This window comes from Phyllobates terribilis, unplaced genomic scaffold, assembly GCF_046119375.1.
Source record: "Phyllobates terribilis strain yellow unplaced genomic scaffold, ASM4611937v1 Scaffold_3__8_contigs__length_932513732, whole genome shotgun sequence".
Classification (NCBI taxonomy): domain Eukaryota; kingdom Metazoa; phylum Chordata; class Amphibia; order Anura; family Dendrobatidae; genus Phyllobates; species Phyllobates terribilis.
Genome location: NW_027362763.1, coordinates 583,258,507 through 583,276,075, shown reverse-complemented (window position 1 = coordinate 583,276,075; position 17,569 = coordinate 583,258,507). Strand labels below are relative to the sequence as shown.

At 43.5% G+C, this 17,569-nt stretch overlaps 1 protein-coding gene across 1 annotated transcript in view; it reads left to right on the top strand.

Moving 5' to 3' along the window:
• Positions 1-17,569, top strand: part of LYST (lysosomal trafficking regulator) — a 789,135-nt gene that overhangs the window by 238,874 nt on the left and 532,692 nt on the right. The window contains exons 14-16 of the mRNA XM_073671457.1: positions 10,513-10,673; positions 10,800-10,990; positions 17,072-17,317. Coding sequence (XP_073527558.1) covers positions 10,513-10,673; positions 10,800-10,990; positions 17,072-17,317 — 598 coding nt within the window. The remainder of the gene's footprint in view (positions 1-10,512; positions 10,674-10,799; positions 10,991-17,071; positions 17,318-17,569) is intronic.

Genomic DNA, 17,569 nt, shown 5'->3' with positions numbered 1-17,569 from the left:
GACAGGAGCCGCGGCTCAGCGCTCCTCCGTGCCCGCTGCTGAAGAGAATGAATATTCCCTCTTCTCCACGCCCATGGGAGTGGAGAAGAGGGAATATTCATGTCCCTTTAGCAGGGGGCACACGTAGTAGCTGCGGCAGGGGTACTACGTGTGCCCTGCTCCTCCACTGCCGCAACCCGCTCCTCTGCCGCCGCAACCTCCTACTCACGTATGCTCCTCGTTCCCACGCTGCTTGGGACCCTCCCGGCTCACGGGCCCCCTACGGCCACGGGCCCCATAGCAGTGGCGTGGTCTGCCACCATTGGCGGTACGCCACTGCCCCCTGGTGAAATTTACTGGTATTGTGAACAGTTAAACAAGTTAAAGATGAAATGATCTATAAAAGGCCTAAAGTTCAAAATGACACATTTATTTTATATTTTAGGCAAAAAAAATATATTTCCTTTTTACATTTTAAAAATTGCAAAAAGTAAAATGGGGCAATTAAAAAGATTGGGCACCCTGCATGGTTAGTACCTAGTAGCATCCGCTTTTGAAAGTATCACAGCTTGTAAATGCCTTTAGTAGCCTGCCAAGAGTCTTTCAATTCTTGTTTGAGAGATTTTCATCCATTCTTCCTTAGAAAATTGTTCCAGTTCTGTGAGATTCCTGGGTCATCTTGCATGCACTGCTACTTTGAGGTCTAGCCACAGATGTTCAATGATGTTTTGATCAGGGGACTGTAAGGGCCAATATAAAATCTTCAGCTTGTTCCTTCTGATGTAGTGTATATGTATATGTATATATATATATATATATATATATATATATATCTCGCTGGTATGATATATGAGGGGGAGGTACAGTACAGACCAAGAGTTTGGACACACCTTCTCATTTAAAGATTTTTCTGTATTTTCGTGACTATGAAAATTGTACATTCACACTGAATGCATCAAAACTATGAATTAACACATGTGGAATAATATACTTAACAAAAAAAGTGTGAAACAACTGAAAATATGTCTTATATTCTAGGTTCTTCAAAGTAGCCACCTTTTGCTTTGATGACTGCTTTGCACACTCTTGGCATTCTCTTCATGAGCTTCAAGAGGTAGTCACCGGAAATGGTTTTCACTTCACAGGTGTGCCCTGTCAGGTTTAATAAGTGGGATTTCTTGCCTTATAAATGGGGTTGGGACTATCAGTTGTGTTGTGCAGAAGTCAGGTGGATACACAGCTGATAGTCCTACTGAATAGCCTGTTAGAATTTGTATTATGGCAAGAAAAAAGCAGATAAGTAAAGAAAAACGAGTGGCCATCATTACTTTAAGAAATGAAGGTCAGTCAGTCCGAAAAATTGGGAAAACTTTGAAAGTGTCCCCAAATGCAGTTGCAAAAACCATCAAGCGCTACAAAGAAACTGGCTCACATGAGGACTGCTCCAGGAAAGAAAGACCAAGAGTCACCTCTGCTTCTGAGGATAAGTTTATCCGAGTCACCAGCCTCAGAAATCGCAGGTTAACAGCAGCTCAGATTAGAGACCAGGTCAGTGCCACACAGAGTTCTAGCAGCAGACACATCTCTTCAACAACTGTTAAGAGGAGACTTTGTGCAGCAGGCCTTCATGGTAAAATAGCTCCTAGGAAACCACTGCTAAGGACAGGCAACAAGCAGAAGAGACTTGTTTGGGCTAAAGAACACAAGGAATGGACATTAGACCAGTGGAAATCTGTGCTTTGGTCTGATGAGTCCAAATTTGAGATCTTTGGTTCCAACCACCATGTCTTTGTGCGACGCAGAAAAGGTGAACGGATGGACTCTACATGCCTGGTTCCCACCGTGAAGCATGAAGGAGGAGGTGTGATGGTGTGGAGGGTGCTTTGCTGGTGAGACTGTTGGGGATTTATTCAAAATTGAAGGCATACTGAAACAGCATGGCTACCACAGCATCTTGCAGCGGCATGTTGTTCAATCTGGTTTGCTTTTAGTTGGACCATCATTTATTTTTCAACAGGACAATGACCCCAAACACACCTCCAGGCTGTGTAAGGGCTATTTGACCAAGAAGGAGAGTGATTGGGTGCTACGCCAGATGACCTGGCCTCCACAGTCACCAGACATGAACCCAATCGAGATGGTTTGGGGTGAGCTGGACCGCAGAGTGAAGGCTAAAGGGCCAACAAGTGCTAAGCATCTCTGGGAACTCCTTCAAGATTGTTGGAAGACCATTTCCGGTGACGACCTCTTGAAGCTCATCAAGAGAATGCCAAGAGTGTGCAAAGCAGTCATCAAAGCAAAAGGTGGCTACTTTGAAGAACCTAGAATATAAGACATATTTTCAGTTGTTTCACACTTTTTTGTTAAGTATATAATTCCACATGTGTTAATTCATAGTTTTGATGCCTTCAGTGTGAATGTACAATTTTCATAGTCATGAAAATACAGAAAAATCTTTAAATGAGTAGGTGTGTCCAAACTTTTGGTCTGTACTGTATATCAAATACTTATTTCCCCCACTGTGTGTATGTATAAGTTTGCCCACTGGCAAAGACATGAACAGTCTATAATTTTAAGGGAAGGTTAATTTTAACATTGAGAGATACAATATCCAAAAAAAATCAAGAAAATCACATTGTATAAATTGGATAAATTTATTTGCATTTTGCTGTGAGAAATAAGTATTTGATCCCTTAACATTTAATACTTGGTTGCAAAACCCTTGTTGGCAAACCCAGCAGTCAGACGTTTTTTTGTAGTTGATGAGGGTTGCACACGTCAGGAGGAATTTTGGTCCACTCCTCTTTGCAGATCATCTCTAAATCATTCAGGTTTTGAGGCTGTCGCTTGGAAACTCGGAGCTTCAGCTCCCTCCGTAAGTTTTCTATGGGATTAAGGTCTGTTAAGCCACTCCATGACCTTACTGTGCTTCTTTTTGAGCCACTGCTTTGTTGCCTTGGCTGTATGTTTTGGGTCATTGTCTTGCTGGAAGACCCAGCCACGACCCATCTTCAATGCTCTTAATGAGGGAAGGAGGTTGTTGGCCAAAATCTCGCGATACATGACCCCATCCATCTTCCCTTCAGTACGGTGCAGTCGTCATGTTCCCTTTGCAGAAAAGCACCCCCAAAGTATAATGTTTCCCCCACCATGCTTCACGGTTGGGACGATGTTCTTAGGGTTGTGCTCATCCTTCTTCCTCCAAACACGGCCACAGAATCATCCAGGTGTTCATTGGCAAACTTCAGACGGGCCTGCACATGTGCCTTCTTGAGCAGGGGAACCTTGCGAACACTGCAGGATTTTAAACCTTTTAGGCGTAATGTGTTACCAATGGTTTTCTTGGTGACTGTGGTCCCAGCTGCCTTGAGATCATTAACAAGTTCCCCCCATGTAGTTTTAGGCTGATCTCTCACCTTCCTCATGATCAAGGATACCTCACGAGAAGAGATTTTGCATGGTGCCCCAGATCAATGTCGATTGACAGTCATTTTGTATTTCTTCAATTTTCTTACTATTGCACCAACAATTGTCTCCTTCTCAGCCAGCGTCTTACTTATGGTTTTGTAGCCCATTCCAGCTTTGTGCAGGTCTATGATCTTGTCCCTGACATCCTTAGAAAGCTCTTTGGTCTTGCCCATGTTGTAGAGGTTAGAGTCTGACTGATTAATTGAGTCTGTGGACAGGAGTCTTTTATACAGGTGACTATGTAAGACAACTGTCTTTAATGCAGGTAACAAGTTGATTAGGAGCGTCTAACTGGTCTCTACGAGCCAGAACTCCTAATGGTTTATAAGGGATCAAATACTTATTTTCCCCTCACCCATGACAGCATACCTTGAGAGAGGGATCCACTCCATCAAGGACAGGAAACCGTCTGAAATAAAAGGGCGGTACCTCTCCCTCGCTTCAGTTGGTTTCCTGTCTTTGATGGGAACCTGTCTGGAAAAAAAAGACTTACCTGGGTCTGTTCCGGTGTGGAAGAGCGGGCGCTGGCCTGTGCACCGGGTTCCAGCCTCCAGAAGCGCCATCCACCGCTCCCCTGGGATCCAGCGTCCGAGCGGGCGCTCGCGGTGAGGCAGGCTCCAGCCTCACGTAGACCGCTGTGCCGCCCTCCTCCTGCCGCTCCTGTCGGCCGTGTTCCGGAGCTTTAACTTCCGGGTATGACGTGCCTGACGTCACGGTGCGGTGCACACTGGGAGAAGGCGTGCCGGGTAACGTCAGGGTGCGGCACCCGATCCAAGATGGCGCCCTGTAAAGCGCTCCCGGGCCGGTTTTTCTGTGGAGCTTCGGCCTGGTAAGGAGGGGGAGGGCCCTTGAGCCGGAGGAGGTTCTGGATTGCCCTATATTGGGGGGGGGGGTTATCCTGGGAGTGAGGCACGCTTCTGCAAAATGGCTGACCAGGATAGTCATGAGCAGCAGCTAACCCCCCCCCACCCCCCCTCAGCAAAGGAAGAAGCAGACGGACGCCTCTTACACGGACGGCCGCTCAAGCAATCGCAGTGGCAGCCGCCGGAGCAAGGTGTCAGACACCTCTGGACCGTCCAGAAAGGAATCATCGGTTCTGCTACCGCCTACAAAACCGGTACCCGTTTGTGACTTCACTGGTGAGTGATCTTCGTGAATGTCACCTTTTAGTAATGGGAAGTCTCTTGTGCTTCTTTTGTAGGAGCCTAGGAAGAGTAGCTCCAAGCAAAAGCACAGGATTTGTGCCCTATGCCAAACTTCCCTTCCCATAGACTGGCAAAAGCCGCTTTGCCCAAACTGCATTGTTAAAACTATAGCAGAAATTTATCTGGATTTCGCATCTAATTTGAAATCCATAGTCCAAGCAGAAGTTCAAGGATCCCTGAAGGGGTTGTTTAGAGGGAAGATAAAATCCCATAGAGATGTCTCCTCCAACTCTGATTCCTCCGAGTCCGAGGATCTATGGCTGTGATTCATCATCCTCTTCCTCATCGGATAACGGTAGACCCTGCTTCCCCATTGAGGGTACAGACAGACTGGTTAGAGCAGTCTGATCAACCATGGGTCTGGGGGAGGAGAAAGCATCCAAATCCCAGGAAGATGTTATGTTTGTGGGCCTTGGAGAAAAAAAGAGATGCTCCTTTCCGGTAAACACTAAAATTCAGGGCCTAATTGACCGAGAGTGGAAGAAACCAGAGAGATCAGGGGCCTTACCCTCCTTCTCTAAAAGAAGGTACCCCTGTGAAGAGAAGGACTCTGAGTCTTGTGATAAAATCCCCAAAGTTGACAGGACTGTAGCTCGGTCATCCAAAAAAATGTTCCCTACCATTGGAGGATTCAGGTGTCCTAAAGGATGCCTTTGATAAAAAGGCTGACTCCTTTCTGCATCACACTTGGGAAGCTGCAGCAGGAGGCCTGAAGCCGGCGGTAGCTGGCACCTGTGTGGCAAGATCTCTAATGGTGTGGCTCCAACAATTGGAAGACCAACTTAGGGATAAAAAGATCCCTAGGGATAGAATTCTTTCAAATGTACCCCTAATGCAGGCAGCATCGGCCTTCCTGGCAGACTCTTCAGCGGACTCTGTTAGACTCTCGGCTAGATCAGCAAGTCTGTCTAATGCTGCCAGACGGGCCTTGTGGCTCAAGGGTTGTCCAGGCGACCTACAATCCAAGCATAAATTATGTTCCCCCCAGTGTGACGGCGGACTCCTGTTTGGCCAGAAGCTGGATGACCTTTTAGAAAAAGCGGGTGATAGGAACAAAGGGTTCCCAGGAGTTTCAGGGGACTCAAAAAGGTTTAGTTTTCAGAGGAGAAAATTTAATCGGGGTCGCCCTCCAGGAGACAGGAGAAGATGGAGTCCAAATCCAAGAAGGAGTCAGGCTATATGTTTGGAGGACCGTCCTCAAATACAAAAAAGTCTTCTCAATGACGCCAGGCTGGAGGTAGGGGGGAGGCTTTCCCACTTTGTTCCAGCTTAGAAAGCCATTACATCAAACCACTGGATTCTGAATATTGTGAGTAGTGGCCTGACCGTTCAGCCAGATTCCTCTCAGGACCTTTATGATTACCCCCAAAAGGAAGGTCCAGGAAGAACAAATAGCCCTGGAGTCAGAAATATTAGGGCTAGTAGAGAAACGGGTCCTTCTCGAAGTTCCGATACCACAAAGGGGGATGGGATTCTATTCCCCTCGGTTCATGATAAAAAAAACCAATGGGTCCTTAAGGACCATCATCAACCTAAGGAGTCTAAACCAGTTGATAGAGAACCAGACTTTCAAGATGGAGTCAGTGAGCACTGCAGTGAAGCTCTTGCACCACAATTGCTTTATGGCAGTAATAGACTTGAAGGACGCATATTATCACGTCCCAATTCATCCAGACTACCAGAAGTATCTGAGAGTAGCCCTGTTCATTCAGAAAGAGCTGCGACATTTTCAGTTTACTGCCCTGCCCTTCGGCCTCTCCATAGCCCCGAGAATATTCACGAAATTAATAGCGGAAGTAACCGCCTTTCTACGAGTCAAGAGCGTAGTGATCGTTCCCTATTTAGACGACTTTTTGGTAATAGGGAAATCAGAAGTCCACTGCTCCAGTCAACTTCTAGAAGTCACGGCGGTGTTGCAACAGCTAGGGTGGTTGGTAAATTCCCAAAAGTCAAAACTATCCCCCTCAAGGACTCAGATCTTCCTAGGTCTAATCCTGGATTCTCGTCTCCAAGCCTGCTTCCTCCCAGAAGACAAGGTCTGCAAAATAATCAATTTAGTCTTGAAAGCCATGCGGTCTCCAGCTCTATGACGGCCTGTCTCCCAGCAGTCAAATGGGCTCAGGGGCATATGAGACTTCTTCAGTGGGAGGTCCTGTCAGCGCAGAGGTCCTTCAACAGGTGTTTAGAAAGCAAGTTCTTTCTCTCCCCAGAAGCTGTAGATTCCCTTTCATGGTGGACAGACAGGGAAAATCTGACCTCAGGCGTGCAGTGGTCCAGACCAGTAGATCGGGTGATTACGAACAGCTCCGGATGGGGGGGGTCATCTAGCAGAGCTCTCAGTACAGGGTCACTTGACATACCACGAGATGGGGGCATCCTCAAACTTAAAAGAACTTTGGGTAGTGGAGAAGTCCCTGATAGGCTTCCTTCCTCACATTCATGGTCACCACGTCCAGGTCAGGTCCGACAACCGGACATCAGTAGCCTATGTAAATCACCAGGGGGTAACAAGGTCACGCCCTCTGATGTCTGTGGCAGACAGAATCTTACATCTGGCAGAGCAACTCCTCCCATCCATCAGTGCCCTTCACATAAGGGGGGTGGAAAACGTAAGGGCATATTTTCTCAGCCGTCACACCCTAAGACAAGGGGAATGGAGCTTAAACCCGGGGGTCTTGCAACAGACTGTCCAGTTATGGGGACAGCCAGACATAGATCTGTTCGCCACAAGAGCAAACAGGAAGGTAGTTAGATTCTGTTCCTTAAACCTAGCAGAAAATCCCCATGCTATAGATGCCCTCCAGATTCCTTGGAAGTTCAGGAAGGCCTATGCCTTTCGCCCGATAGTAATGGTTCCAGCAGTGGTGAGGAAGATTCGGGAGGATGGCGCAAGGATAATTCTTATAGCCCCTTTTTGGCCCAAGATACCTTGGTTCTCCCTGCTTCAACTAATGTTGGTTTCAGATCCCTGGCTTCTACCAGAGAGGCCGGACCGTCTCATTCAGGGACCAGTATTCCACGCCCAAGCCAGAGGTTTCCATCTTGCGACGTGGAATTTGAGAGGTCACTGCTAAGTAACAAGGGGTTTTCACCAGGGCTAGTCTCTACCTTGCTTGGTAGTAGGAAACCAATAACAACTAAAATGTATAACCAGTCTGGAGGAAATTCCTAGATTTTATAGATGCCCCGTTATCATACAAGCCTCCAATCAAGGGAATCCTGGAGTTTCTGCAAAAGGGGCGTGACCTGGGTCTAGCCACGGGGACTTTTAAAGTTCAGGTGTTGGCCTTGGGGGCGCTCTATAATTGTAACTTGGCTGGGAAAAGGTGGGTCTCTAGATTTATCAAGTCCTGTGCCAGAGCCAGACCGGTTCGGTCCCTAAGAGTTCCTTCCTGGGACCTGAATTTGGTCTTGAACGCACTTACCAGTGACCCGTTCGAACCCCTACAGGATGTCTCTCCAAAGATCCTCACCCTTAAGACCATCCTCTTAATGGCCTTAACGGCTGCTCGTAGGGTGGGTGACCTGCAGGCCCTTTCGGTTGATCCTCCCTACACACAAATTTATGATGATGGGGTCACTTTGCGACCAAATCCTGCATACCTTCCCAAAGTGGTATCTAGATTTCACTGTAACCAGGAGATTGTACTACCCTCGTTTTGCAGCAATCTAAAAAACCCAGGGGAAGTTATGTTCCATAACCTAGATGTTAGAAGATCCCTGCCACAGTACATTAACATGCCTAGTGTATGGAGGAAGGACCATTCCTTGTTCCTGGCCTTTCAGGGGAATAGGAAAGGTCACGGGGTGTCCAAGGGTACCATTTCTAGGTGGCTTAGGGAGGCCATTTGTTTAGCATATACGTCCACAGGAGCTCCGTCCTCGGACAATGTCAAGGCTCATTCCACCAGAGCCGTCGCAACCTCCTGGGTGGAGAGGGCAGACGTCTCAATCGATCAGATATGTAGAGCTGCTACTTGGTCTACACCATCCACCTTCTATAAAAACTATCAGTTGGATCTGTCCTCCTCTGACCTTACCTTTGGGAGAAGGGTACTTCAGGCGGTGGTCCCTCCCTAGGGTGCTCATAATTCTCCAAAATTCTCTCAAGGTGTGCTGTCATGGGTGAGGGGAAAACACCAAGGTTACTTACCGGTAGCCGGTTTTTCCTGAACCCATGACAGCACCCTTAGTCCCCCCCCCCCCCTATTTTTCTGTTTCTCACACCCTAGTGTGCACTGTTTTGGGTGTTATATATATATATATTGTAGGTGTTGGTTATATACCTAACCTTTTTGGGAGGTCCTCTCAATGCTCTGTAAACAACTGAAGCGAGGGAGAGGTACCGCCCTTTTATTTCAGACTCTTTCCTGTCCTCGATGGGGCGGATCCCTCTCGCAAGGTGTGCTGTCATGGGTTCAGGAAAAAACGGCTATCGGTAAGTAACCTTGGTGTTTCTCACTGCAAAATACAAAAAAAAAATTATCTAATTTATATAATGTGATTTTCTTGATTTTTTTTTTTTGGGTTATTCTATCTGTCAATGTTAAAATTAACCTACCCTTAAAATTATAGACTGTTCATGTCTTTGTCAGTGGGCAAACTTACAAATACAGCAAGGGATCAAATAATTATTTTCCCCACTGTATATTTTTTTATTATTTTTGCCTATTATAGAAAGGAAATGTGTCTTCTTTGCTTTAAGCTTTTAGAGAATATTTCATCTTCAACTTGCTAAACTGTTCATAATACAGTAATTTTGACCAGGGGTGCCCAACCTTTTATATGTCACTGTATGGTAGCAGAGCCACACTTACTATTAAAATATGGAAACAGAAGCATGCTTACGCTGTAGTTATTGTAACAGAAGCACACTTTTAGATTTATATGCTAACAGAAACACGCTTAAGACTATGTGCCCACGGTGCAGAAATGCTGCAGATTTTTTCCTCTTCTCCCTGGCAGGAAAAATACATGCGGATTTTACATGCGTTTTTCCCGCCAGGTAGAGGCGTTTGTCAAGCGTTTTTGCATGCATTTTTGCAAGCGGGTTATCAAGCACTTTTCCAAGCGATTTTAGCATCACTTGGAAAGTGCTTGACAACTTGGTCACACTATATAAATCCATGCAACCGGCATGGATTCATATAGTGTGACCAAGTTAACAGTTAAAAAAGAATAAAAATGGTAAAAAATAAAGATTATACTTACCTTCTCCGCTGCGTCCAGTCTGTTGTACGGCTCGCGGTGGTGTGAAAGGACCTTTCATGACGTCATTTAGTCATGTGATAGGTCACACGACCGCCGTCAGCGGTCCACGATTGTGGATCCCCAGTAGTGGAGGCCTCCCGCTATCACATAATTTAATCTTTGAATGGATTATTCCCCAAATCTTAAATTATCCTCTATTCCTGAGATAAGGGATAATCTGCTGCACTTGGCAAGCCCCAGCAATCCAGAAATTGGGGCTCTGGAACACCAAGAACACAGCTCTGCATCTCCTTCATGATTGGAGCAGAGGTGCTCATGCTTAACCTTGGCTTCATTTATTGTCTGAGAATGTCCGATAAAGCCGAGTGCTGAACTCTGCTATTTCAGGCAGTCCCATTGACAATGAATTGAGCAGAGGCTGACCATGCACCCCTCTGCTCCATTGTTATTGGGATCACTGGAGGTCCCAGTGGTCGGACCCGCAACGATCAGCAAGTTTGGAAAAGGAATAACTTGGCATTTTATTATTAAATCTTTAGGCTATGTTTGAAATAATTATTGCTAAAAAAAATATGAATTCTTATTTTTGTGTGTTTTTTTATGTTTTGCTTTGTTTTACTCCCCCTGAAAAAAAACCTAACAAATAAAGGACCACAGAAGTTACTCTGGAATATAATTCTCCCCGAAAAGGAAGTTTCTCTTCGGACAGCAATCGAACATTTTGTATGATTGGTCATCTTGTATCATCTCAAGAAGAGAATATTCCTTCAGTGGGACAGCTATGTTTAGGAAACTTGCTCCTCTTTAATGGTGAGATTCAGTATAAAAAAAAACTTAAACACCAATATATTTTTATTTTTTTCAAATTAGAATAATAATTAATTTAATTATTTTCTGTATGAACAACGTGTAATTTGTTTTTCTCCTTATATCAAGGTCCTGTTCTTGGCATAGAAGAAGCTTTTCATTTATATTGTCGAGGCCCAGATTTAACTTCATTAATGACTTGTAAACATGGCAATGTTATTATCGATCATTGCAAATACATTTCAAAAGAAATATTACAAAATAGAAAAATTCATGATTTTCTTCTTGAAAACAAAGAAATCGACCTAATGGGTTTAGCTGTAAGTACTTATGTCAAATGAAGACTATTCAGTGGTATTTTACAGTACTATTCACACTGTACTCATCAGCAGATTTGAGAGAAGTCATTGTAAAATCTGATGAATGCCATTATACGACAATTGGCTACATCTAGCACTAGTAGTTTTAAGCAAACAACAGAAATGACAGGGCTTTGTGACTTCTGATATAAACCACAAACGTTGCTGATCTGTACTATTTTCAGCTGGGGTTAAGTTTAGTGATGAGATTTAGTTTAGGGCTGTGGATAAATAATTTTGTATCCTACTGTAGACAAAGCAGAAGAGGGATGTTATTGCTCCAACTAGTTGTCTTTCAATCTGACATGTTAGGGGGGAAAATGGCTCAGTTCCTGACATGCACAAGGGAGAATTTTTTAGTATATTTCTCATTTTTATTGTAATGTGAGACAAATTATTTAGAAAGAAGAAAAGGAGATAAAGGGAAGAAATTCAGTTGTGTTTTTTTTTTTTTTTTTTTTAATATCTGTGTACCTTTCCTGTCTGTAAAATTATTTTTAAGAATACTAAACTTTATCAAACTTTAAAGGGAACCGGTCATGTCCTATCTACTATCTACACTACCCCCATAGCGTTGTTAGTGATCCAATCTGCATCACTAACACGCTTTTTTCATTAAAATTGGTGGTAATATAATGAGTATAGACTTATATCCTACCTGCTCTGTTTAGTCATAGGGGTGTGATCCTGGTATTCAGTCAAGGCTGGCGCCGCCCACGTATTTGATTTTTTCTCCCGGCTAGCACTGATATAAGTGGGGTTCTTGCGCAGTTTTACATCGCCAGCCTCAGCTCCCTGCGCGTGCGATGTGAGGCTGTGTAGTTCCCAGCTTCACTGCACGTGAACTGTGACGAGCAGCTCCCCACACGTGCGCAGTGAAGTTCCCAGCTTCACTGTGTGCGGCCGGAGGCGCTCGTCACTGCACATGCGCAGTAAAACTGGGAACTACACAGCCTCACTGCGTATGCGCAGGGAGCCGAGACTGGCGATGTAAAACTGCGCAAGAACCCCACTTATATCAGCGCTAGCCGGGAGAAAAAATCAAATACGTGGGCGGCGCCAGCCCTGACTGATGCCGCGCCGCCCCTGACTTAATACCAGGATCACACCCCTATGACTAAAACGAGCAGGTAGGATATAAGTCTATAAAATGTTATAGACTCATTATATTGCCACCAATTTTAATGAAAAAGCCTGTTAGTGATGCACATTGCATCATTAACAACGCTATGGGGGCAGTGTACATAACAACTAGGACGTGACAGGTTCCCTTTAACTGATTGTTGGTTATTCAGGTCAGTTACTAGTTTGAAAATAGAAAATCTGGTAAATAAAAGTGCATTTACCATGTGAAATAATAGCTGTTTCACATTTATTTTATTCCAGCTGCTCCTCTGAGTATACAGATTTTTTTTTAATTTTATATCTGGCATACATTTTCAGAGAGATGGGACTTTTTATTTAGAGATTTTTATGGTTTTTACCAGGGGTGGGGCAATTAATTTTTCCTGGAGCCCACACAAGAGATTGTGACTGTTGTGGAGGACTGAACCAACTGATCAAACTTAATTCTGCTTATTATTTTTGTTTTATATTTATTTTTATCACTAAATATTGAGCCAAATTAAATATGTTGACTAGCTGCTGCTGTTAATATATGTTACAGTAGGGCTTATTGTAACATGTATTCTTATATGTAGAAGCTAATCAAAATCATATAATTTACTGCTTTTTATAAAGGTTATATAAAGAAGTTAATTATACTGCTCCTGTTATGCAGTCCTTGTATCTTTATCAACAGCTCCAAACACAATACAATGGCATGTAAAAGTTTGGGCACCCTTGGTCAAAATTACTGTTATGAACAGTTAAGCAAGTCGAAGATGAAATGATCTCTAAAAGGCCTAAAGTTAAAGATCACACAATTCCCTTGTATTTAAGACAAAAAAAATATATACCATATTTTTCAGATTATAAGATGCACTTTCCCCCTCCTCCAAATTTGGCAGGAAAATGGGGTGTTTACTGTAAGGTAGCTTACCGGGGGGGGGGTCGGTGGCAATGAATCTGGGTCACAGGAAGCATGGTCACTGCTTCAGGATGCAGGTGGCAGGAGTGGGGGGATGCTGTAAGCCCCAGGCTGGGTTGAGAGGGTGTCACGAGGCTGCAGACTCTGGGCTCTCGTAAGATAGCGGCACTGAGTGGAGTCCTTTTTCCCATTGACTTCCCTGTGGTGGGCTTCAGAAAAGTGTCCGCCAAAGGTTGTGCATGTGCAGATTGAGATCTTGGGAGATCACAGGGTAGTCGATGGAAAGGAGGACTCCACTTCTTAGGCCGACATCTTAGGAGAGCCCAGGTCCCACAGTACTGGGTCACTCCCTCCTCCCAGCTCAGGAACTCAGCATCACCCCACTTCTGCTGCCGGCTTCCTGAAGCAGCGACCCTGCCTCCTGTGACCCTGCTCCACCGCCGCCGATCCTCTAGTAAGCTACCATAAAATGAGACTATTAGATGCACCACAATTTTATTTAAAAACATTTTTTTCCTTTTTTTCTTGCGTCTTATGGTCCGGCACGTCTTATATTCCGCAAAATACGGTATTTTTATCTTTTTACATTTTAAAAATTACAAAAGGAAAATGGGGCTGATGCAAAAGTTTGGGCAGTTGAGGGATTTTCATCCATTCTTCCTTGGAAAATTCTTCTGGTTTTCTAGTAAGATTCCGGAGTCGTCTTGCATGCACTGCTATTTTGAGGTCTAGGCACAGATTTTCAATGATGTTCAGATCAGGGGACTGTGAGGGCTACTGTAAAACCTTCAGCTTGCGCCTTTGGAGGTTGTCTACTTTGGCTTTTGACGTGTGTTTAGGATTATTATACATTTGTAGAAGCCATCTTCATTTCAACTTCAGCTTTTTTACAGATGGTGTTATGTTTGTATCAATAATTTGTTGAAATTTCATTGAATCCATTCTTCCCTCTGCACTTGAAATGTTCCCTGTGCCATTGGCTGCAACACAACCCCCAAAACATGATTGATCCACCCCCATGCTTAATGGTTGGCGAGATGTTTTTTTCCAGAAATTCTGTGCCATTTTTTCTCCACGCTTCTTTGATCATTGTGGTCAAAGAGTTCTACTTTAACCTCAATCAGTCCACAGGACTTGTTTCCAAAATGTATTAGGCTTGCTAAAGATGTTCTTTTGCAAACTTCTGACTCTTAATTTTATGTTGAGGACGCAGTAGAGGCTTTCCTCTGGTGACTCTTCCATGAAGGCCATATTTGTGCAGATGTCTCTGAATAGTAGAACAGTGTGCCCCAACTCCAGAGTCTGCTAAATATTTCTGAAGGTCTTTTGCAGACAAGTGGGGGTTCTGATTTGCCTGTCTAACAATCCTACAAGCAGCTCTCACTGAAATTTTGCTTGGTCTTACAGACCTTATCTTGACCTTTACTGTTCCTGTTAACTGCCATTTCTTATTTACATTATGAACTGAGGAAAAGGTAACTTGAAAAGTTTGCCCAATTTTTCGGACTGACTGACCTTAATTTCTTAAAGTAATGATGGCCACTCGTTTTTCTTTACTTAGAATTTGTATTATGGCAAGAAAAAAGCAGCTAACAGTCTATTCAGTAGTACTATCAGGTGTGTATCCACCTGACTTCTGCACAACACAACTGATGGTCCCAACCCCATTTATAAGGCAAGAAATCCCACTTATTAAACCTGAAAGGGCACACCTGTGAAGTGAAAACCATTTCCGGTGACTACCTCTTGAAGCTCATGAAGAGAATGCCAAGAGTGTGCAAAGCAGTCATGAAAGCAAAAGGTGGCTACTTTGAAGAACCTAGAATATAAGACATATTTTCAGTTGTTTCACACTTTTTTGTTAAGTATATAATTCCACATGTGTTAATTCATGGTTTTGATGCCTTCAGTGTGAATGTACAATTTTCAAAGTCATGAAAATGCAGAAAATCTTTAAATGAGAAGGTGTGTCCAAAACTTTTGGTCTGTACTATATATATATATATATATATATATATATATATATATATATATATATATATATATATATATATATATAATGTAATATAATATATAGTGACAGTCACTGACAAGAGTACTGGAGGGGGAGATAGTTAGCACTTAGATTGTTAGCTCCAGTAATATACACATAGGAAAATGTTATAGCACACAAAGTCATGAGAGAGGGGTTATGCAGCCGTGTTTAGTGCTAGGGTGATTAAACACCTGTAGAGAGGGAGGAGTTCAGAGGATAAATTCCCAGCTTTTTAGAGCATTTGGTGTGGGGAGGGTCTGGAGGCACGAGCTCTGAAGCTGTATTGTTATGTAAAGGAAAGCTAAACCTTGGATTGTTTTTTCTTGAAGCGGGCAGTTACCCGTAGCATCAAGGACTGTGCCATACGTTATGTTTTGTTTTTCCTGTTTGACTAAGAAGGCCATGTTTGTTTTGATAAAATTGTCATGGTTTATGTAGTACTCTTCATAAACCATCAGAAGATTTAACGAGACAGTGTTCCTGTGTCTACCTCTATGTGCAGCCGAGTGAACCGATCTACCACTAATATATATATGTATGTGTGTGTATGTTAATATATAATGGTTTTGCTTTTGCATAAAATACAATGGAGATGTCATCTTTAACTTTAGGCCTTTTAAAGATCTATCCATCTTCATCTTGCGTATCCGTAAACAATAACAGTAATTTTGACCAAGGGGTGCCCAAAATTTTACATTCCACTGTATGAAGCCTCCAAAGTCCCCACATAGTATCATGTCACCACAAAGTCCCCAGCACAGTTTGATGTCCCCACACAGTCTAGCTACACAGTATTATGCCCCCACAAAGCCCCCATGTAGAATGATATCCCCACACCGCCCTTTTACACAGTATTCTGTTCCCACATAGCCTCCATTTCAGGATGATGTCCCCACACAGCCCTATAGCACAGTATTATGTCTCTACATAGCCCCCCTGCAGAACGATGTCCCCACACAACCCCCATGCAGAGTGATGTCCCCACACAGCCCCCTCGTACAGTATTATGTCCCCCACTTAGAATGATATTCCCACATAGCGCCTTTGTACAGTATTGTCTCCTCAGTTTCATGCTCAGAAAGATGTACAAACGCAACTACCTTACACAGTAGTATGTTCCCACACAGCCCTCTTGTACAGTATTATATCTCCTCAGTCCCCTACTCAGAATGTTGTCCTCACACAGCCCCCATGCAGAATGATGTCCTCACTAAGCCCCCATGCAAAATGATATCCCCACACAGCCCCCATGCAGAGTGATGTCCCCACACAGCCCCCTTGCACAGTAATATCCCCACCAATCCCCCATTCAGAATAATCTCCCCACACTTTTCTCTTGCACAGTATTATGTCCCCACTCAGCCTCCTTGCACAATATTAAGTGCCCACACTGTCCCTCATTTAGAATGATGTCCCTACATAGTGTTGTCACCACTTCCCCTGCAGAATGATTAAAAAAAGAAAAAAAAAAAACTACTCCCTTACCCCGTTCCTCCGTAGCTTTGGTCTTCGCTGTGTGCACAAATGGCATAATGTATTGACGTCATTACACCTGCTGCTCTGACGCACATGCTCAATGATGGAAGAGGGATCTATCATTGTTTTTACTGGTATTTCCATCTCGAGGATATTGATTCCAGTGAAAATGAGACATCGGACTGAGAGTAGCTGCATACTGTGGCACATCACTGCATAAAGTTCTTTGGCTGTCCCTGTCCATGGTCGTCCCGGAAAAGCCAAAAAGCCACAATGCATAATTACCTTGTAAGTAACTCTCCTTGGTAAAGACCATTAAAGTATTACTTATTAAAAAGTCCCATATCTCTGGAACTATATGGTAAATTAAAAAAAAAAGGTGCTCAAGGGAACAACTGGAATAAAATTAGAGGAAAAGCTGGGCACTTTTGATCTACTGTAGGTACATGTTCTCTTTAAATGAAAATGTGATTGCAAAGCATAATATTGTTTATTGCCCTAGGAAAATCTTGCTGTCGTGTACAATATGGAAAATCCTGCGACTTACACGATTTATGAACCAGTAATAAGGATGAAAGGATGCTTGAAAACCACACCATCTCAAAGACCATTTAGTACAAAGGAAGTTACAAGCAAATCCTTGGATTCTCAAGCACTGAAAATGATATTTCCATGCAATGAAAAAAATATTCAGAGTGTTCTGCATGAGATTGGAGGAATTGGATCAATTGTGTTTCTTTTTGCTCGGGTTAGTTATTTTTCCTTTCACTGCAAAGTTTTAAAAAATGAATTGTAAGCATAATTGTTAGTTTGTAAATGGACAAGGGGATTGCTGTAGGCCTGAATCCATAATTGATCTATTGTTATGCTTAAAAGGAACCTGTCATATCCCCAAACACTATTGACCTGCAGATATGAAGTTAATCTGCAGGTTAATAATGTTACAAAGCAGTCAGGCCGCTGTATTCAAAGTGTGGCTGTTGGGAGAAAATTTATTTAT